This window comes from Scyliorhinus torazame, chromosome 4 (assembly GCF_047496885.1).
Source record: "Scyliorhinus torazame isolate Kashiwa2021f chromosome 4, sScyTor2.1, whole genome shotgun sequence".
Taxonomy (NCBI): domain Eukaryota; kingdom Metazoa; phylum Chordata; class Chondrichthyes; order Carcharhiniformes; family Scyliorhinidae; genus Scyliorhinus; species Scyliorhinus torazame.
This window is the reverse complement of record NC_092710.1, coordinates 282,560,020-282,582,679: the sequence shown is the minus strand read 5'-3', so window position 1 is coordinate 282,582,679 and position 22,660 is coordinate 282,560,020. Positions and strand designations below refer to the sequence as shown.

Genomic DNA, 22,660 nt, shown 5'->3' with positions numbered 1-22,660 from the left:
GATTCCCCCTCACTGCCCAATCCACCCTCATGCCCCCCTTCCCGAAAATCGGAAATGTACCTTTCTCCATATTTTCCGCCTGCATCGACGATCCCGCGCATGGCTAACGAGGGCTCAAAATCGCCCCCTGCCCCATGTATTTTTATGACACCCTTCTCTCAGAAAATATGGAAGAAATACTATCTTCCAGCATATCCCTTGTGACACCTACCTTATACATACCCTTCCAGAAACCAATATTATGAAGACCACCTCAGATACAATTCCTATAATACAACAGCAACTATACCATGAAGTATTTAACTGGTTGCAAACCATTTTGGGATGTCCTGAAATTTGAAAGGCATGATAGAACTGCAAGTCTCGCTTGTTTACTGTATTTAAAATAATTCTAAGTATGAATTACTTACATGATCCATCAGTTCCCTGACCATTCCATTCCATTGTCCTTTTTCATCCTGAACTCCGTATCTCCCATCTTCAACGAGCCTGACCTCATAGGTAAACCCGAGGATATTGGACAACTCTTTCAGGAGGTCAATGCAGAATCCCTCAAATCGACTATTTCCATAGAGAGGTTTATCGGACTTTTTAAACATCACGTAAGGCTCTTCCTGTGAAAGTTGATAACAGCAGGAAATCAATATGGGGACTTTACATGTCACGAGTGACAAATACATCTCAGAGATAATGTCAGTCAAAACTGCCCTCTGCTAATCAGGTCCAGACCTAAGTCAGAGCAGATACATTTGAAAAGCTTCTATTTGTAATCCCTGAAATCTAGTATTCATTGCAGTGGGTGCTGTTGGGACTAAACTATTAGCTATAGGAAAGGCTTTAATTTGAGAGCAAAGCCATTGAAACAAACACATTTAGATTTTGTTTTCATAAATCCTAGCATTTAAAATTCATAAGCTACAGAAATTACCAAAATAAAATTAAATGTTTGATGGGTAGACATTGAAAATAAAATTCACAGCAAATTGCCTCCTGGGTAGGATTAGCAGCTGACAGCATGTTTAGTTCAGTTTTGTGCTGAAAGGGAAGACATATTTCTGCGCCTCACACGCCAAACTGAACAGAAAATCAACAAAGAAGATCAATAGATAATATATGAAGACAATTAGCAACATAAATAGCTCAGATGTTCCCCTTCCTTGCAGAAAGCAAAGTACAAGCTCTTCTGCATTTGGCTTCTTGCATCAGTGTTTCATTTTTGCTTCAGTGGCAATTGGGTTATTGAAAAAAGCATAAAGATATATGGGTTCCCCAAAAGCTCCGCATGAACACATAAGTAAGCACTCTGATTTCCATCAAGCTGAGAGATCGGGGGCAAAATCCTCCCGAAACGGCGCGATGTCCGCCGACTGGCACTCAAAACGGCGCCAATCAGACGGGCATCGCGCGGCCCCAAAGGTGTGGAATGCTCCGGAGGTATTTCCGCCCCGCCAGCTGGCGGAAACGGCCTTTGTTGCCCCGCCAGCTGGCGCGGAAATGACATGTCGGGGCGGCGCATGCGCGGGAGCGTCAGCGGCCGCTGAAAGTTTCCCGCGCATGCGCAGTGGAGGGAGTCTCTTCCGCCTCCGCCATGGTGGAGACCGTGGCGGAGGCGGAAGGGAAAGAGTGCCCCCACGTCACAGGCCCGCCCGCGGATCGGTGGGCCCCGATCGCGGGCCAGGCCACCGTGGGGCACCCCCCGGGGTCAGATCGCCCCAAGACCCCGGAGCCCGCCCACGCCGCCTTGTCCCGCCGGTAAATAGGTACTTTAATTTACGCCGGCGGGACAGGCAATTTATCGGCGGGACTTCGGCCCATCCGTGCCGGAGAATCGAGCGGGGGGGCCCGCCAACCGTCGCGGCCCGATTCCCGCCCCCGCCGAATATCTGGTGCCGGAGACTTCGGCAACCGGCGGGGGCGGGATTCACGGCAGCCCCCGGCGATTCTCCAACCCGGCGGGGGGTCGGAGAATGACGCCCCAGAGGTGGACAAACGAAATTGGGGATCCACCATCTCCCTATTTATTTTTAAGGGGTAATTTTAGCATGGTCAATTCACCTACCCTGCACATTTTTGGGTTGTGGGGGTGAGACCCATGCAGACACGGGGAGATTGCACAAACTCAACAGGGCAGTGACCGGGGCTGGGATCAAACCTGGGTCCTCGGCGCCGTGAGGCAGCAGTGCTAACCACTGCGCCACCGTGCCAGCCTGTCATCATCATATTTTGACTCACATGTCATGAGAGCGTGCATGGCCTGTTAATAATAATATAATAATAATAACAACAGCTTATTGTCACAAGTAGGCTGAAGTTACTGTGAAAAGCCCCTAGTCGCCACATTCCGGCGCCTGTTCAGGGAGGCCGGTACGGGAATTGAACCCACGCTGCTGGCATTGTTCTGCATTACAAGCCAGCTGTTTAGCTAAACCAACCTCTCGTTACTTGGTACCTGGTGCTTGCAAGATCAGAATCTCAGCATGCAAAACAAATGCAAGGACAAAGGTATGTGTCCAAATGAACGAATGTTTTTGTTACTAGCCAATGGAGATGTTTAGAATTTTAATAGAATAACTTAAATAATTTAATTTAATAAAATAAATGCTTTTAATATCGTAATTTGAAATAATTTGATCCTATTGTTGTATTAAGTTCCTAATTTATTTAAACTGGTTAAAAACTTATTTTATAAATTTTAAAGAAGGAGCTAGTCTTCCTTTTCTTAAAATTTAAAAGCATGATTCTAGAAGATGAGCTCGCCCAATTTCATGCATACAGTAACAGGATGAAGTGATCCCAGGTCGGGTAAAGCAGAGCTAGACTTAAAATAAATTCCACTTTACTTTGCTCCAACAACATGTATGAGTTCCAACCACAGATGAGTGAACTCTACTGTATCATGCTTTCACCATTTTCTACCGCAACCTTCACGTAATCACCCTGAGTGAGGTTTCCATTGAAGCCAAATTAGGGACAGTGTTGTGCCCTTTCTAAAATTTGGATTTAGACTGCTCAAACTCATGATACAGAACTACCTATCCAGCCAGCAGACAAGTTGACCTTCAAACAAATAGTTCACGTTGGTTTAAAGATCCATTTTTTAACCCACTGCACCAATCGATTACTTCATGCACTTAGCTTCATGCGTGCACTTGACAGGCGAGCAGCCAGTCATCCTGAAATTCCCAATAGTTCACCAATACACTATATCACGGGCCAGTATTGGTTAATTGTGGATTGACACCAACTCTCAACACCAGGATCACATACACACAATACCAAAACACTTTCATCGGCGCTGTGGAAAATGATAAAATATAAACATACAATCATTTTGAACTTTATTGGAAAGGCAGCTATGGTATTAGCAGTGTGCCCCCTGGTTGGAATGTCAAAGACAACAGAACAGTAAGCCAAATTTCCCATACAGCAAAACTGTGAAGGAAATATATGAATAAATAGGTAGAATTTATACACATTTAAGACATTATACTTTAGGTTTGAGGAACTGGATACACATTCAAGTGTAGCTATTTTTACCCAAAAGCCTTAAAGCATATGCATGGGCAGCACTTCACAGTAATTTAATTGCAGTGTTAATGTAAGCCTACTTGTGACACTAATAAAGATTATTATTATTGCTGACAGCTTTGGTTTCAATAGGTGTGAAACAGACCTGTCTGTGCCACACATAAAGTAACACCAGGGCCTTTCAAATTCTCTTCACACTAAGCAACGATAAGGAAAAGCTCTGATGTCATTTCAAAGGAACTTTATAAACTCTCATGATGGTATTTATGCAAGAGACATTCTTACAATTATCTCAGCAAATTATAAAAACAGATTTTAAAAATGGATTCTTCTGATGCAGAAAAGTTTAAAATAACTTCCACAGAATAGAAACAATTGGAGGTAAACAGGAAAGATTCTAAGGGCATATTTAAGAGCATTATGACCATATATCTGGCTCACAGTGTGAATAATAAAATCATTGACAACTAAATAATAGAGAATAAAAAGGACACGGCTAAGGGGTAGAGTGAATGAAATACCTTTGCTGCTAAAGAATGATGTCATTTGGTTTGGAAGGGTATAGCTGTTCCAGTTTCCTTTCACAACTTCCGAAATATTGTGGAAGGGTACTGGGAGAGTCCATAATTGTTTCTCCAGTTATCGAGGAGTTGGAGATCGTAAACCAGACAGCTTTTCTACCAAAGGCCCCAACAACTGATTCATTCAGGAATTCAGGTAATGTGTTACTTTGAATATTGATGGGTATTCTTACATTGATATTAGCTGCGACATTGTATTTTTAAAAGTTTTATTGGATTCTGTATTAGAACTAAGACTTTGGGGGAGATTCTCTGGCCTCCCCGCAATATGTTTCTCAGCAACGGGAGGTGGCCTGCCATTGGCCAGTGACAGAATCTTCTGGTCCCGACACTGGCAATGGAGTTTACTATCGAATCCACACATGCTGCCACGCGGTGAGGGCCGGAAATCCTGCCGGCGCCAACAGCCACAAATCTCGCCCGATGCTCTTTTACCTTTTATAGTCATTAAAGTTGCAATGTACTCATTCTCTTTCAAGCGTATTGCAAGTTAAATAGTTCTGTAATAAACTTGTAAATAAATTGGTAAAGTTGGATCGGCGAGATTCAGCGACCCCGTTGTGCTCGACGAGGAGCCGGGCTCAACGGGTGAATCTCACAAGAGCCCCAAATCAGGCTCCGTGCCAGGCCAATCGCAAGTCACTGAATTCGCTCCGCCCGGCGTGATCAGGATCTCGCCCTCACTGGGTGTAATCCAGATCTGCAAATTGAAATCAGCCTAATGGCTGATTTAAATATCCGGGTGCCAGATTCACCAGGCACCCAGGAGTCGACGGCCGCGTATGGGAGACCTCACCAGTGCACAGTTTAGTACTGATCCACACAATCATGGACCAGGCGAACGGAAGCTTGTGCGGGGTCTCACAGGGCATTGGAGACACCCAGGTGATCAAGAACAGGGAAGAGTGGTAACATGACACTCCCCCAGCACCCGGGCATTGCCACCTGGGTGGCACTGCCAGGATGCCAGACTGGCACTGCCAGATAGCCCGGCTGCCAGGTTGACACTGCCAGGGGTCGAGTCTTGCCAATTGGGCGAGGGTGCCCAGAGGTCTTGACAAGGTTGGGGGGGAGGAGGGGCAGCAGAAAGCAGGGGTCCTGAAATGGCGGGGTGAGGGCGGTCGTTAGATAGGGCTGCCGATCAAAATGTTGCCATGATCTGCAAAATACCATCCCTGCTGATGAGCTGAAAATTCGCTAAGTGTGGCCTTGGTAGAGAGAAACTCCCCAAGGCCAAATAAAATGGCAAAGTGCTGTTGAACAGCGGGGTGATTCTCGGTGCTGCAGTCACCGAGAATCACCCTGCCAAACGTACCCGACAACGGACTTAGTTTTACGTCCGCTGAGTCGTGCCCTTGTCTCTTGTGATCTTCTGCATTCAGTATGAGAGCCCACCTCTCTTGTATTTTCTGAAAGTGGGGAGATAAAATTTTTGAAGGGAGACCTCTGGACTCTTATAATATCTGGGGAGTTATAACTTGATCAACAATTAATTTAACAGGCTATCTGGGAAAACGTAATATCTCTTAATAGCCGCTTTCCTTGCAGGTGACGTGGTTCACTTCGTCAGATCCAAAATAAATGTCTGTGTGAAGCAGCTGCCTTGAACCCAGGTGAGGGTGATTGCTGAGGGAGTGCTCCTGATCTCGGTTGTCTATATTTGGGTCTACTGCTATCATCCACTTCAGCCATCATCTTCACAAATTCCCTGCTGTTCTTACAGTCAAAATCACCAGAGAATTCCTCAAATATTCTCAGAACAACGGGGAAACCAGTTGCAGGACAAAAGGTAATGGAGACAGCTCGGAAATACGGCCAAATAAATGCAAGAAAACATGAAGCCTCTTGAATAAAAACAAGGGAAAAATGTATTTGTCTGATGTGTCTCCACGCTAAAACAGTATGTTCAACTGCAAATTAACTTGACTGCTCTGAGATTGGTCTATAGAGTAAGGAGATTTTGCTGCAATTATACAGAACATTGGTGAGGCCACACCTTGACTACTGCGTACAGTTTTGGGAGTGAATTTTCATCCTCGAGACAGTTAACGGTGGTCGGAACAATTCCCAGCTTCAGGAGAAAATACCAGGAAAGACAAGGGGCGTGATTCTCCGACCCCCCCCCCCCCCGCCGGGTTGGAGAATCGCCGGGGGGCGTCGTGAATCTCGTCCCCACCGGCCGCTGAATTCTCCGGCACTGGAGATTAGGCGAGGCGGGAATCGCGCCGTGCAGGTCGGCGGGCCCCCCTGGTGATTCTCCGGCCCGCAATGGGCCGAAGTCCCGCTGCTTCTCTGCCGGTCCCGCCGGCGTAAATTGAACCAGATCCCTTACCGGTGGGACCTGGCGGCACAGGCGGGCTCCGGGGTCCTTGGGCGATCTGGCCCTGGGCGGTGCCCCCACGGTGCCCTGGCCCATGATCGGGGCCCACCGATCCTCGGGTGGGCCTGTGCCGTGGGGGCACTCTTTTCCTACGCGCCGACCATCAGCCTCCGCCAAGGCCGACGTGTAGGTGACCCCCCCCGCGCATGCGCGGGAATGACATCAGCAGCCGCTGACGCTCCTGTGCATGCGCGGACTCGCGCCGGCTGGCGGAGTCCCTTCGGCCCCGGCTGGCGTGGCGCCAAAGGCCTTCCAACGCCAGCCGGCGGGGCGCCATCCACTCCGGGGGGGGGGGGGGGGGGCTAGCCCCTAAAGGTGCGGAGGATTCCGCACTTTTTGGGCGGCCCGACGCCGGATGGTTCACGCCACTCTGTCCCGCTGGGACCCCACGCCCTGCGGAGTAGGGGAGAATCCCGCCCAAGGTTTTTAATGGGATGGGGGTCGGTGCAGGCTGCTATCGGGTCAGCCGACTCAGGAGAGAGTTTGGAAGAATGCGCAGGGGATGCTCGGTGCCGAGATGGGCTGTTTAAAGGACCCGCTTCGATGCTGTCATTATAATAGGAAATATAATTCTCACTGGTTGTCACCCATGCCACCTCATGCTCCTCACGCACCCTTATGGCCCCTGATGCTCCCCATGTCAGGGTATGGCATTCCATGTCCATTCACCCATAATATACTGTATGGAACCAACGAGCCCTGCAGTAACAGTAATATGAGTAGACAAAAGCTTAAAAAACAGTTGTTTGTTGATGACAAGAGCCACAAACGCATATCGAGGTTTGGCTGAAAACCCACATGTCCATTAGAGTGCTGAAACATCTCAGCCCTGGGGAAAAAATGCTTGATTGGCAGCTCTGTCTCTGTTTAATTATATAAGATAAAGAGATTTCAATTGATTGCAGTTTCAGCTATTGATACTTTAAAGTCTGAATGATTGACCAGTAGTAAAAAGGAGTTTATTTTTAAGAAAGTATAAAGACTGCTTTTTAAAGCTTTTATCACACCTTTATCACTGTCGGGTTCATTGGTTCGATGCAGTGGATAGTGGGTGAATAGCTTGGCATGAGGGGGGGGGGATGAGAGGCCATAGTAAGTGAATGGGGGAAACCCTTTATCAAGGAACATGAGGGGTCTGAGGGATAAATGAGAGGGACATTGGGTGATGTGTGGGGGAGGGGGGGGGGGGGAGGACTGCATGAGGAAGACCTTTTGAACTTACCATTCAAAAAGTTCCCTTATGCAGACTATGTGCCACTCCTGAAGTGCCATGAACCACAAAGCCTCGAGTGTCTCCATTAAAATTGCAGAGGTCTAGGACATGCCTATCCCTGCACCGGAACCAACAGATTCATGACCGGAGCCAGTGCACATCCTTAAAAGGTTCTCCTGAAAATCAGAAACCCTGGGAATAGAATCAGGAATCCTAAAACACTGTCCCAGCCACCATTTTCACTTCTCCATGGTGCCCCACCGACACCATGAAAGTTCAGCCCATGGTCTCCAAACCTAAGGAAGTGCCACAACGGTTCATTAGATCGATTCCTGGGAAGAGAGAGCTCTCCTATGAGGAGAAATTGTGTTGAATGGGCCTATATTCCCTGGAGTTTAGAAGAACGTGAGGCAATCTCATTGAAACGTATAAAATTCTGAAGGAGCTTGACAAAGTAGCTGCTGAGAGGCTGTTTCCCCTGTCCGGAGCCTTTAGAACGAGGGGACCACCATTCCAGGTTAAGGCGGTCAGTGGTTTAGAGCTGAGATGAGGAGAAATCTCTTTACTCACAGGAGTGCAAATCTTTGGAATCCTCTGCTCAGTCAACAAGGATATTCAAGACAGAGGTCGACAAATATTTGGACACTAAAGGAATTAAGGAACATAGAAATTGGGTGGGAAAGTGAAGTTGGAGTACAGTTACGACATTATTGAAGGGCAGAGTGTGTTTGAGGAGTCGGAAGGCCTACTCCTGCTTTTGTTCATTTTCATGTGCGTATGTTTCTTATGCTCTTAACACCATTTTGTGGATTCACTTTGAATAACTGCATTTCACCATGACTATATTGTTTTCTTACCTGTGTGGTAGGTAACATGTGCTACTCAAACCTTGGTTAGTGATGAGGTCTTCGGAATCTCGATGAAGACTCAAACTCGTCCAGTAGTAACAAAAGGTTTATTGAGTAACTATAGCAATAATTGCATGAGTTCTTTACTTTAACTTTGATACTAGTTATAAGGTTAACAAGATCTAACTACGGTAACTATACATAACTCCACTAACCATCTGAACTAGTCTGCTATTGCTCTGGTCACAGTGCACCCAAGAGAGAGAGAGAGACCCAATGTGGCTGCCTTTTATACCCCTGTTGGTCTGGCGATCATGTGGTGCTACTGATTACACATTAACCCCTTGTGTACATGCACATATAGAGATCACTGCATCCCCCTTTTTTTCAAGTTGCATATTTTCTGAATGTTGTAAAGAAAATTGAACAAACATAATGGATGTAGTTTGCAAATGCATTACATAAAATCAATGTGTTAGTCCGTCAAATGTTAATACATTTAGCCTCTTAGGTTTTTCTGCTTGCGTGAAATAGGTAGACAAATTATGTTATGTACAAGTTGTGATGATCTTGATGATTATACAAAGCCAATTAATATTTATGAGTCCAATCTTAATTTTTTAAAAATTTGTGAGTCCATCCTTCATGAGTTTGTTCGGTCGAGTTGCTTTCTTCTTCTGTTGTTGAAGTGGTGATGTTGATGTTGTTATTTCTTCATGAACGTCGTCAGTATTCCGGTGTTTAGGTAACCAAGAAGTCATCAATGAGGTATTTGAATGGTCGAATCACTTTATAGTCTGATTTATGCGTTTTTCTTTCTCTGCTTGCGGTGGCGATTCTGTGTTACATCTTTGTTGTCTGACCTGGACTTTTTCCTGTGTTTGTGGTAATTATTCTGTATGTCATCTTTGTTATCTGACCTGGACTTTTTCCTGTGTTTGTGGTAATTATTCTGTATGTCATCTTTGTTACCTGACCTGGACTTTTTCCTGTGTTTGTGGTATTGATTCTGTATGTCATCTTTCTTGAAAGCTGGCTTGCTTGTTTGTTGTGGAGCAAATGTGAATTTGAGAGAGTTGTTGCCATTCCATGGCATATTTGTAGTCTTGCCATTGTTTTGCAGTGTGCTGTGGCATTGTCCTTCATGTGCAGAGTTGCACCATGTTGTACAGGTCGTTGTTTCATTGTTGGCGTTTCTGTCTTGGTCGTTTTCGTTGTCGTTCGTGTTGTTGTCATTCTTGTTGTGCTTGTTGTTTCTGTTTTTGTTATGCTTCTTGTTGTTTTTGTTGTTCTTGTAGTTTTTGTTGTGCTTGTAGGTTTTGATGTTGCTGTCGTTGTTCTTGTTTCTGCCGTGCTTCTTGTTGTTGTTGTTGCTCTTGTTGAGCTGCATGTTGTTTTCGTTGTTGCTGTTGTTGTTCTTGTTTCTGATGTGCTTCTTGAGGTTTTTGTTGTTCCTGTTGCGCTCAATGAGTGTTCCATGTGGATTATTTGAGTCATTGTTACAGTTATTAGTGTCAGTGTCCTTTGTGGTATCTGTTACATTGAGCGTTTCTTCTTGAGAATTGTGAGAATGATCTGATGTTGGTGACATCAGTCATTTGTGGTGGATTCGATTGCTCTTCTTTGCTTCCTTGGTGCTCCTCTTCTGGAGTTATTTCTGGTTCATTTGAATCACCTTTGGTTTCTTGGTGCTCCTCTTCTGGAGTCAAAATCTTCAGGATTTCAATTGACGTGGTCTCTCTGGACTCTTGGGTAGTCGTCCTCTGATTGTTGAGTGCTTCTGTGCAGATGAGCTGAGATCTGTCAGTCTCGCTGTGATGCTGCACATCCTGTATGAGAATTGTGATTTCTTCGTCACTTGTCTCACATACAGTGGGTAGACATTCAATGTCTTCTTGTTGGTTAAATGAGCTGGGTTCTGGTGGCTCAAATAAGCTGGGTAGACTATCATAGTCTTTTTGTTGTTCACGTGAGCTTGGTAGACATTCATAGTCTTGTACATGCATGGCGTTCGCAATGGAGTGTTTGCTTGCTTCCATTTTTGAGTCTGTCACTGAGCTGTCTGTGGAGGCTTGCGTTGCTCTTTCCGTGGAGTCTTTCATCGCTCTCTCTGTGGAGTCTTTCATCGCTCTCTCTGTGGAGTCTGTCATCACGCTCTCTGTGGAGTCTTTCATCGCTCTCTTTGTGGAGTCTGTCATCGCACTCTCTGTGGAGTCGTGAAGTGTTCTCGCTGTAGAGTCAATCTGTGCACTCTCAATGGAGTCGTTCTGTGCTCTCTGTGTAGCATCGTCTTCTTCTTCGGTATTGCTGTCATCCAGTTTATCGACGATCTGCCATGTCATCATGGTATTGGATTCATCTACCATGAGAAGAGTCATGTTGAGCTTTTCAACCGTGTTGCTGATCCTGTGATCAGCATATCCGAATAGCTCAGCCATGTCTGAGTAGTATTGTGTGTATTGTTCGATATACAAATCATCTCTTTTTGTTTCGGAGTTGTTATCGTTCTCTTCATGTTCAATGAACATATCATCTTCTTTGGTTTCGGATTTGTCATTGTGCTCTTCACTTTGGGTGGTGCAGACTGCTTGTTCTAGGGTGTTGTGAAAGTTAGTTTCTTGGTGGTACAGACTGCTTGTTCCAGGGTGTTGTGAAAGTTATTTTTAAATGCTGGTGCAGGTTCGGAATTTGTTCTGTCTTTTGAGGTAAGAAAATTGGGTTTTGCAGCTTTAAATTTCTTTTTGTTCATTTTTGTGCATTTCCCTTTTAAGTGGGCATGGTCCTGGTCCTCTGATGTCATCACGCTCGTGACATCATGCGTAGGATACAATTGCGCATGCACACACCGAGTTTCCTGTACTGTGCGCTCCTTTCGCAACTGCGCATGCGTGATTTCTCGCGCATGCGCAGAACACTGTTTTGCCGGTTTACGTCTTTTAGGGAAGTGCGCATGTGTGGACTGGTCAGACTGCACATTCGCAAGATGGCTGCCGCTCAGCACTTCCGTCTTCTTAAATTCCAACCCTGCCTCTGCCTCATGGTGAGTAGTCACGCCATTTTTACCAATTTTGTTTTCTAGATACTTATTCTGTGTTTGTAGAGACTCAAAGCATTGATTTTGTTCATAAGCAAGGCATTTTTGTATAGCGATTTCTAGAGTTAGATACGTATCTTGTGATAGTTCTTCCCTCAAATTTTTATCAGATAGTCCAGAAATTAATTGATTCATTATCACAGAGCCTCTGAAATCAGCATAATCACAGCCTTGTGGTATTAACTTGAGATTTGTAATAAAATCAGTCATGGGCCCTCCGTTTCTCTGGAATTTATGACAATTGTTAAATCTTTCCAGCATCTCACCAGACTGACTCTTAGTGTTTATCAAATTTTTTGAGTATTACTTCTGTTTTGGTGTTGTCTTCACCTTCTAAGTAATTAAAGCAATTATAGATTTATCTAGCTTCATGCCCTCCTATTGAGGGTAGTAGTGCTATTTTTGTTGCGTCAGAGACCGTGCTTAAATCATTAGCTGCGATCAATATTTGGAATATCTGTTCAAATCTTTTCCAGTCATAACTTAAATTATCGGTTGTTTCCAGCTACACTAGAGGTCCAATGAGTCCCATAGTTAGTCGTTGAGGATCCATTTGCTGCAAAGTCTTCCACAGTTGAATGTCCAGTCTGAATTTTCTTCTCTTTTTGTCTAACCTAATCTAACTAGTTCTGTTAAAGCCACTCGCTGGCACCATGTTTTGTTACTAGTGTGGTAGGTAACATGTGCTAGTCAAACCTTGGTTAGTGATGAGGTCTTCGGAATCTCAATGAAGAAGACTCGAACTCGTCCAGTAGTAACAAAAGGTTTATTGAGCAACTATAACAATAATTGTATGAGTTCTTTACTTTAACTTTGATAGTAGTGATAAGGTTAACAAGATCTAACTACGGTAACTATACTAATTCCACTAGCCATCTGAACTAGTCTGCTATGCTCTGGTCACAGTGCACCCAAGAGAGAGAGAGAAACCCAATGTGGCTGTCCTTTATACCCCTGTTGGTCCGGCCCTCTAGTGATCATGTGGTGCTACTGATTACACATTAACCCCTTGTGTACATGCACATAGAGAGATCACTACATATAGTTTTGTGAAAAAGGAATTCATTTGAAATGTGTAGGTCCCTTTAAATCATTATCAGATAAGCATATTCAAAGGCAGAAAGCTAAACTAAACTGTGACCTTGAAGTTAACGTCCCACGTTGTGTTTGGATAAAAAAAAATGATTTCCTTTTACTAATTAAAAATCTCACAAAAGGCCCAAGAAACTTTACTTTTTAATTCTGTCGCCTACTCGTGGTCTGTTATCATCTGAACAAAAATATTTATTAATATACGAATGAACTACATTTCATAATGAATTATCAGTGGTTATGCAAATAAATATGCCAGAGCGAGAAAGGCAGCTAAATTCCCACCAGCTGCTAATCACAATGTTAACTACTTTCAATATTAATAATGACCAGTTTTACTTCCCTTAGCATATTCCCACAAGACAACAGTATGTTAAGGTATTCTTTGTGTCAGTTTTAAAGCTTTCAATAAAACTAAACAAATATTTACAGGCTATTGATTCAAAAAAGCACTCTGACTTTACTGTCAAATATCCAAGTCTAAGAACGACTGTAGATTTAGTTAAATGGCCCAAGTCCACTAATTTAATTACTTTCCCCATCCGACACTCTTATCCTGAGTGATTGAGTGAGAATCCCGACTGAGCAATCTGTAAAACCAATCTTTTTCATTCTGCAGAGCTCAAAGCTTCCCCTATTACATATTATTTTTGTTCATTTACAGGATGAGGACGTCGTTGGCTAGGCCAGCATTTATTGCACAGCCTTAACTTCCCTTGAGAAGGTGGTGGTGTGCTGCCTTCTTAAACCGTGATAGCCCATATGATGTAGGTACACCCACCATGCAATTAGGGAGCGTGTTCTAGGATTTTGCCCAAGGAACACATTTTACAGTTAGGATGGTGAGTGACTTGGAGGGGAACTTCCAAGACATGGTGTTCCAGTGTGTCTGCTGCTTTTATCCTGCCAGATAGTAGTGGTCGTAGATGTAGATGGGCGGCATGGTCGCACAGTGGTTAGCACTGTTGCTTTACAGCGCCAGGGCCCCAGGTTCGATTTCCAGCTTGGATCACTGTCTGCGCAGAGACTGCATGTTCTCCCTGCATCTGCGTAAGTTTCCTCCGGGCGCTCCGGTTTCCTCCCACATGTCCCGAAAAAGACGTGCTTGTTCGGTGAATTAGACATTTTGAATTCTCCCTCAGTGTACCCGAACAGGCGCCGGAGTGTGGCAACTAGGGGGTTTTCACAGTAGCTTCATTGCAGTGTTAATGTAAGCCTACTTGTGACACTAATAAAGATTATTATTATGTAGAGTGTGCTGTTTAAGGAGGCTTGACGAGTTCCTGCAGTGCATCTTGTGGATGTTAAACTGTGCATTGGCGGTGGAAGGAGTGAATGTTGCGCCAATCAAGCAGGCTGCTTTGTCTTGAATGGTGTTGAGTACTTGGGTGTTGTTGGAGCTGCACTCCTTCAGGTACGTGGGGGTTATTCCATCACAATCCTGACTTCTGCCTTTTGGACAGGCTTTGGGATGATACTCGCTGCAGAATTCCTAGCCTCTGACCTGCTCTTGTAGCCACAGTATTTATATGGCCAGTATAAAAGTTTTATTGAATACATGCACCTCCCTGATCATTTTTGATACTTTGCTTGATCAGCTTGCTAATTATGCAATGCCTCTAAATAAAATTGATTTTTCTAAAATAGCATGCCAGTGAACAGCTTACAATGAATGGGAAGATTTCAGAAGACTTCAACCCCATAAAATCATAGAATTTACAGTGTAGAAGGAGGCCACTCGGCCCATCAAGTTTGCACCGGCCCTTGGAAAGAGCACTCTCCCCACGCCTCCACCCTATCCCCGTCTAACCTTATTTTGTAAACTAAGGGAAATTTATCATGGCCAATGCATCTAACCTGCACATCTTTGGACTGTGTGAGGAAACCGGAGCACCCAGAGGAAACCCACGCAGGCACAATGTGCAGAATCTGCACAGGCAGTGACCCGACCGGGATTCGAACTTGGGACCCTGGAGCTGTGAAGTAACTGAGCTAACCACTGCGCTACCATGCTGCCCATTTGGCTGGATTTTCCGTCAGCCGACGCCAGTATCGGTGTCCATGATGCGGCAGACAATCGCAAAATCGGAATTGTCGCCAGGCGTTGGTGGGTGCTGATCCATTCATCCCACTCAGAGTCACTTCATGGATCAGTGACACTAAGTGGTGAAACCCCAATGTTTACAAACATTGATCACATCAAAGAGAGGGAAGTGTATTTGAAGCACTAAATGCATTCCAATCACTCAAGCGTGTGATTGTAATGCACTTACCTCTCTTTGATAATGGTCATATTGGGTTTCACTGCTTAGAGTCAGTGATCCACGAGGGGAGATGACGGGATCAAAGTGGCATCTGGTTTGTGGAAGCTGTCAATCACAGCCAACTACTAGAAAGTTATGAATGGCTTGCAGCTAATTGATCTGCAGGGTTGAAACATAGGTCACAGCTGTTCTCCTTTGAGAAATGGACACGTGGAGCTTCCAGGTGTTGCAGCTGTAATCTTTTTCACTGTCCCTGGCTGGACTGCTCTCCAGCTTACAAGCAGGGGTTTCTTTTCTGGGAGGTGTCTGAGGGGGGTCCCATTAGTCAGGGAGTCCCTGTGGGTGTCCCTTTAGTTAGGGATCTCTGTGGGGAGGGGGCTTTAGTTAGGAGCCTGGGGGGGGGGGGGGGGGAGGGAAGGTCTCCCTATTTCAGGTGTTCCTAGCAGGGGGATCTCCCTATTGCAGGTGTCCCTGCGGGTGAGGGGGGGTCTCTCTCATTAGGGGGACCGTGGAGGGGGTGCAGGTTTGGTCAGCCCGTACTTGGGGGAAGGGGGATGCACCCAGGCAATCCGGGGGTGGGCGGTGTCATAATATCCACGCATGTATATAGAGATGCAGACAGGCAGAGACTGACACACAGGATAACCAATGAACACACACGACACAGAACAACCAATCACTAGACAGGACACCACCACTATAAAGCCCACAGGGCATCAAGACTCCCTCTTTCTCTCTCAGGATACAGCTACTGAGATAGTTAGAGTGCACAAGCCAGTGAGCACCATCTCCATGTGGTAGAGAGCTAGTCTGGTCAAGCCAGTAGGAGGTTATCAGTTAGATTAATAGAGTGTCAACCCACAGCAGATTATATACAGCAATCAGCAAGTTCAATAAAACAGTGTTGGACCATGTCCTGTGTCGGAAGCCTGTTTCTAGTTTCACTGCATCAGTTGCAGTCAACGTTGAACCAACTCACTTAACACATCATGGTACCAGGGAGCTATTAATTCTAACGAACCTACCTCGAGTGAATCTGCAACAACCAGCAAGCAGCCATCCAGCAGCATGGAAAACATCCAGCCTCCTCCGCGACTCCGGCAAACTCAGCGCCAACTGGAAAGTCTTCAAACAGAAGCTCCTCCTGTATATCGAGGCCTCCGACCTCGAGGCAGCATCGAATGCCAGAAAGATCACGCTGTTCCTGTCGACTGCGGGGGATCAAGCCATTCACATTTATAACTCGCTCACGTTTGCCGATGGCGAAGACAAGACGAAGTTCAAGACAGTTCTGCTGAAATTCGACGGCCACTGCGAAATTGAGGTGAATGAGAGCTTTGAACGGTACATCATCCAACAGAGGCTTCAGAGTAAAGATGAACCTTTTCAGTCCTTGACCCATCTCCGCATCCTAACACAGTCATGTAATTATGACTCTACGGCTCATTCCATGATCCGGGACCAAATAGTTTTCGGGGTCCAGGCCGACTCCCTGCTGGAGCAGCTCCTCAAAATCAAACAGTTGACCCTCTCCGTCGCCGTCGAAACGTGCGTTGTCCATGAGCATGCCAGAAATCGCTACTCCCGCATCAGGGCGGCAGAAACTGCAAAAGTGGCCTCCCACGAAGCAGAAAGAGTGCAGGCCATCGCAAAAATGCAAGGCCTGAGCATCGAGGAGAGTGGCCGTTTTGCATGCTTTTCCCGGGTCCCTACGCATGCGCGCCACGACCAGGTGGACGATGAGGCCGAAGACCCTAATGCGTATGTGCGAACGTCGGCCGACCGCACTGCGCATGCGTGATGGTGCACAGAACGCGCTGACGTCAGCATCATGACATGTCCAAATTGTGGCTCCGGGACTTCCGGGTGCGGCTATGCCGAGCTAGGTCGCATATTCGGTAGCTCCCGCTTGGAACGGACTTTTGGGCTCTTTTACAGGGCCCCCACGGCATTTGTTTGACATTTCCCGGTGTGGCAAGAAGACTGCAACATTCCCCTGACAGTGTCCCCCAGGAATGTTATGTCTTTTGGCTACCAGACCCGGCAGAAACAGTAAAATATTTGGCTGCAACAGGATAAACAGGGCCTCTTCCAACATGCAGGCGGGGGAAGGGCAAGCTTAAAGCTGCACACTGACCTGAGGGCCTGTATCAAAAGTGAATTCTAACAGCAGAGGGAACAACTGTGAAAAGATCTCACCAAGGCCACTGAAGAAGCGGGGACGAGGCTTCCGGTGGCGGCCATGGAGGAGTAGGTCGCGCATTCGGCAGCTCCCGTCTGGAACAGACTCTTAGACCTTTTTCAGGAGTTTCCACAGACATTTTGGGGCAGACTGATGAAGCGAACACTGCCAAAAGGATTCCCTCTCGAGACTTCCGGTTGCGGCAATGCGGAGCTAAGTCGCACATTCGGCGGCTCGCGCAAAAACGGACTTTTGGGCTCTTTTCAGGGCCCCCAAGGGCACTTTTTCGACGTTTCCCGGTGTGGGAAGGAGTTAATAATAGCTCCCCGTCAGTATATGGCTATAACTAGGAGCGGGGTGACAAAAAAGGTGGTGGTGGACCAGAAGAAGGGAGGGAAGAAGGACAAAATGGCGGCGGGTGGAGACCAGGCAGCGTGGAGGCGGTGGGAGGAGGAGCAACAGGAGGGTATCTAGCGCTGCCTCAGAGAGATTAAAACGGACCTGCTAGAGCCGATGAAGGCTTCTATTGATAAGCTGCTGGAGACACAGACGGCCCAGGGGGTGGCGATCCGAGAGGCTCAACAAAAGATCTCTGACAATGAGGACGAGATCTTAGTCCTAGCGGTAAAGGTGGAGGCGCACGAGGCGCTCCACAAGAAATGGCAGGAGCGGTTCGAGGAGATGGAGAATCGGTCGAGGCGGAAGAATCTGCGGATTCTGGGCCTCCCGGAGGGGCTGGAGGGGCCGGACGTGGGGGCTTATGTGGTCACCATGTTAAACTCTTTGATGGGAGTGGGGTCCTTCCAGGGGCCCCTGGAGCTGGAAGGGGCCCATAGAGTGTTGGCGAGGAGGCACAAGGCTAACGAGCCTCCGCGGGCGGTGCTGGTGTGGTTCCATCGGTTCGTCGAATCGGAGTGTGTGCTCAGGTGGGCCAAGAAGGAGAGGAGCAGCAGGTGGGAGAACGCAGAGGTTCGGATATATCAGGACTGGAGTGCGGAGGTGGCGAAGAGGAGGGCCGGGTACAATCGAGCGAAGGCGGTGCTGCACAGGAAGGGGGTGAAGTTTGGCATGTTGCAGCCGGCGCGACTGTGGGTTACCTACAAGAACCGGCACCATTATTTTGAGTCTCCGGAGGAGGCATGGGCCTTTGTTCAGGCCGAGAAGCTGGACACAGACTGAGGGTCGGGATGGGCGATTGGGGACTGCGGTGGATATGTTACGCCTATTTTTGGTTCGGGGGGGGACCTTTGCATTGTTTTGGGTTTCTTTTTCTCTGTGTTTTTCTCTTTCGGGTTGGGGAGGGTGGATAGGGCGGGTTGGGCACTGCTAGGTGGAGAGCGCGGGATTTTTTCCCGCGCCGAAGACTGGGGCGGGGGGGGGAAGCGAGGATTGTTTCCCGTGCTTAGAACGGAGGGGGAGAGCCTGTGAATGGGGAGCGGGAGAGGAGGGTGTGCCACACAATGGGAGGAGTCGAAGGGGAGGCGGGAGTGGCCGGGGTCAGCAGGTGTCAGCTAGGATGGGTCCTAGCCGGGGGTGGGGGGGTGGGTGGGGGGAATCGAGTTGCTGCTGCTAAGATCAAGGAGGAGCTGGAGCGAGTGGGGTGGGTCGAGACGGGGGTATGCCGCTGTGGGGAACAGGCCGGGTGTGGGGTGCAGGCGTGTGGCTGGCCGAGGAGGGGTCATGGCTAGTCGGCGGGGGAGGGGGCGGGTAGCCCCCTGATCCGGCTGATAACCTGGAATGTAAGGGGACTGAATGGGCCGGTTAAGCGGGCCCGCGTGTTCACGCACCTGAAGGGTCTCAAGGCGGATGTGGTTATGCTCCAGGAGACACACCTGAAGGTGGCAGACCAGGTAAGACTGAGGAAAGGGTGGGTAGGTCAGGTGTTTCACTCGGGGCTAGATGCCAAAAATCGAGGGGTAGCGATCTTGGTGGGAAAGAAGGTCTTATTCGAGGCGTCGAGCATTGTGGCAGATAATGGCGGTAGGTACATAATGGTAAGTGGTAAGTTGCAGGGAGAGAGGGTGGTACTGGTCAATGTGTATGCTCCGAACTGGGACGATGCGGGTTTTATGCGGCGTATGTTGGGTCGGATCCCAGACTTGGAAGTGGGGGGCCTGATAATGGGGGGAGACTTTAACACGGTGTTGGATCCTGCACTGGATCGCTCCAGGTCTAGGACGGGTAGGAAGCCGGCGGCGGCTTGAGTGTTGAGGGGATTTATGGACCAAATGGGAGGGGTGGACCCTTGGAGATTTGCAAGGCCGGGGGCTAGGGAATTTTCATTCTTCTCACATGTCCATAAGGCTTATTCCCGAATCGACTTTTTCATTTTGAGTAGGGCGCTGATAGCGAGAGTAGAGGATACCGAGTATTCGGCAATAGCCATTTCGGACCACGCCCCGCATTGGGTGGACTTGGAGATGGGGAGGAGAGGGATCAGCGCCCGCTGTGGCGCTTGGAGGTGGGGCTGTTGGCGGACGAGGAGGTGAGCAAGCGGGTCCGAGGAAGTATAGAGAGGTACTTAGAGACCAACGACAATGGGGAGGTCCGAGTGGGGATGGTATTGGAGGCACTGAAGGCGGTGGTGAGGGGAGAGTTGATCTCCATCAGGGCCCACAAGGAGCGTAGGGAGTGGGGGGGAGAGGGAGAGGCTGGTGTGGGAGATGGTGAGGGTAGACAGGAGGTATGCGGAAGAACCTGAGGAAGGATTGTTGAGGAAGAGGCGCAGCCTCCAGGCTGAATTCGACCTGGTGACCACCAGGAAGGCGGAGGTGCAGTGGAGGAAGGCCCAGGGGGCGGTCTACGAGTATGGGGAAAAGGCAAGCCGGATGCTGGCGCATCAGCTTTGGAAGCGGGACGCAGCTAGGGAGATCAGGGGAGTTAAGGACAGGGGAGGGAGCGTGGTGCAGAGTGGGGTTGGCATCAATGGGGTCTTCAGGGACTTCTACGAGGAATTGTACTGATCCGAGCCCCCACGGGAGGAGGGAGGGATGGGCCGTTTCCTGGACCAATTGAGGTTTCCAAAGGTGGAAGAGGGACTGGTGGCGGGACTGGGGGTCCCGATTGGGCTGGAGGAGCTGATCAAAGGGATAGGAAGCATGCAGGCGGGGAAGGCACCGGGGCCGGAAGGTTTCCCGGTCGAGTTCTATAAAAAATATATGGACCTGTTGGGCCCGCTGTTAGTTAGGACCTTCAATAAGGCAAGGGAGGGGGGGGCTTTACCCCCGACGATGTCCCGGGCACTGATCTCCTTGATCCTGAAGCGGGACAAGGATCCCCTGCAATGTGGGTCTTACAGACCGATTTCCTTGCTAAATGTAGATGCCAAGGTGCTGGCGAAGGTCTTAGCCACGTGGATTGAGGATTGTGTGCCGCAGATCATCCATGAAGACCAGACGGGGTTTGTGAAGGGGAGACAGTTGAACGCGAATGTGGGGAGGCTTTTGAACGTTATCATGATGCCGGCGAGGGAGGGGGAGGCGGAGATAGTGGTGGCGATGGACGCTGAGAAAGCCTTCGATAGGGTAGAGTGGGGGTACCTGTGGGAGGTGCTGAAGAGGTTCGGGTTTGGGGAAGGGTTTGTCAGGTGGGTTAGGCTGTTGTATGAGGTTCCGATGGCGAGTGTGGCCACAAATAGGAGGAGGTCCGAGTACTTTCGGTTGCACCGAGGGACGAGACAGGGGTGTCCCCTGTCCCCCCTGCTCTTCGCACTGGCGATTGAACCCCTGGCTATGGCACTGAGGAGTCGAGGAACTGGAGGGGGTTGGTGCGGGGTGGGGAGGAGCATAGGGTGTCGCTTTATGCGGACGACCTGCTGCTGTATGTGGCGTGCCCGGTGGGAGGAATGCCGGAGGCAATGAGGATCCTTAGGGAATTCGGGGACTTTTCGGGGTACAAGCTCAATATGGGGAAGAGCGAGCTGTTCGTAGTTCAGCTAGGGGACCAGGAGAGGGGGATTGGCGAGCTCCCACTAAAAAGGGCGGAGAGGAGTTTCAGATATTTGGGGGTCCAGGTGGCCAGGAGCTGGGGGGCCCTGCATAGGCTTAACTTTACAAGGCTGGTGGAGCAAATGGAGGAGGAGTTCAAGAGGTGGGACGCGTTGCCGCTGTCCCTGGCGGGTAGGGTGCAGTCAATCAAAATGACGGTGCTGCCAAGGTTTTTGTTCCTGTTCCAGTGCCTCCCCGTGTTTATCCCGAAGGCTTTTTTTAGGCGGGTTAACAGGAGTATAATGGGGTTTGTGTGGGCGCGAGGGACTCCGAGGGTGAGAAGGGTGCTCCTGGAGCAGAGTAGAGATGGGGGGGCTGGCGCTGCCCAACCTCTGTGGGTACTACTGGGCTGCCAATGCGACAATGGTGCGTATGTGGGTCCTGGAGGGGGAGGGGGGTGCATGGAACAGGCTGGAGACGGCGTCCTGTGTGGGTACGTGTCTGGGGGCGCTGGCAACGGCGCCGCTGCCGCTCCCTCCAAGGAGGTATACCACGAGCCCGGTGGTGGTGGCGGCCCTCAAAATTTGGGGGCAGTGGAGGCGGCATAGGGGGGAAGTTAGGGCCTCGGCGTGGACCCCATTACGGGGGAACCACCGGTTCGCCCCAGGAAGAACAGGTGGAGGGTTTTCCGGGTGGCACAGGGCAGGCATACGAAAGTTGGGGGACCTGTTTGTGGACGGGAAGTTTGCGAGCTTGGGTGTGCTGGAGGAGAAGTACGGGCTCCCCCCGGGGAACACCTTCAGGTACTTACAGGTAAGGGCGTTTGCCAGACGGCAGGTGGTGGAATTCCCACGGCTACTGCCACACACAGTACAGGACAGGGTGCTCTCGGGGGGGGGGGGGGGGGGTGGGTGGGAGTGGGGAAGATCTCAGAAACTTACCAGGTGATGCAGGAGGAGGAGGAGGCCTCGGTGGTGGAGTTGAAAGGTAAGTGGGAGGAGTTGGGAGAGGAGATCGAAGAGGGGGGGGACGTGGGCAGATGCCCTAGGGAGGGTGAACTCTTCCTCTTCATGCGCGAGGCTCAGCCTCATACAGTTTAATGTGCTGCACAGGGCACACATGACCGGGACAAGGATGAGCAGGTTCTTTGGGGGTGAGGACAGGTGTGTTAGGTGCTCAGGGAGCCCAGCAAATCACACCCATATGTTCTGGGCATGCCCAGCGCCGGAGGAATTTTGGAAGGGCGTAGCGAGGACGGTGTCGAGGGTGGTAGGATCCAGGGTCAAAGAGGGCTGGGGGCTCGCAATATTTGGGGTGGCAGAGGAGCTGGGAGTGCAGGAGGCGAAAGAGGCCGGAATTCTGGCCTTTGCGTCCCTGGTAGCCCGGCGAAGGATTCTCCTTCAGTGGAAAGATACAAGGCCCCCAAGCGTGGAATCCTGGATCAGCGATATGGCAGGGATCATTAAATTGGAGAGGGTGAAATTCGCCTCGAGAGGGTCGGTACAAGGGTTCTTTAGGCGGTGGTAACCGTTCTTAGACTTTCTGGCAGAAC

The 22,660-nt window shown here is 48.9% G+C and overlaps 1 protein-coding gene across 7 annotated transcripts in view; it reads right to left on the bottom strand.

Moving 5' to 3' along the window:
• Positions 1 to 22,660, bottom strand: part of LOC140410977 (glutamate receptor ionotropic, kainate 2) — a 682,991-nt gene that overhangs the window by 165,805 nt on the left and 494,526 nt on the right. For all 7 annotated transcript variants that reach the window (XM_072499848.1, XM_072499850.1, XM_072499849.1 and 4 more), the window contains exon 11: positions 411 to 614. In XM_072499848.1, the coding sequence (XP_072355949.1) occupies positions 411 to 614 (204 nt within the window). The remainder of the gene's footprint in view (positions 1 to 410; positions 615 to 22,660) is intronic.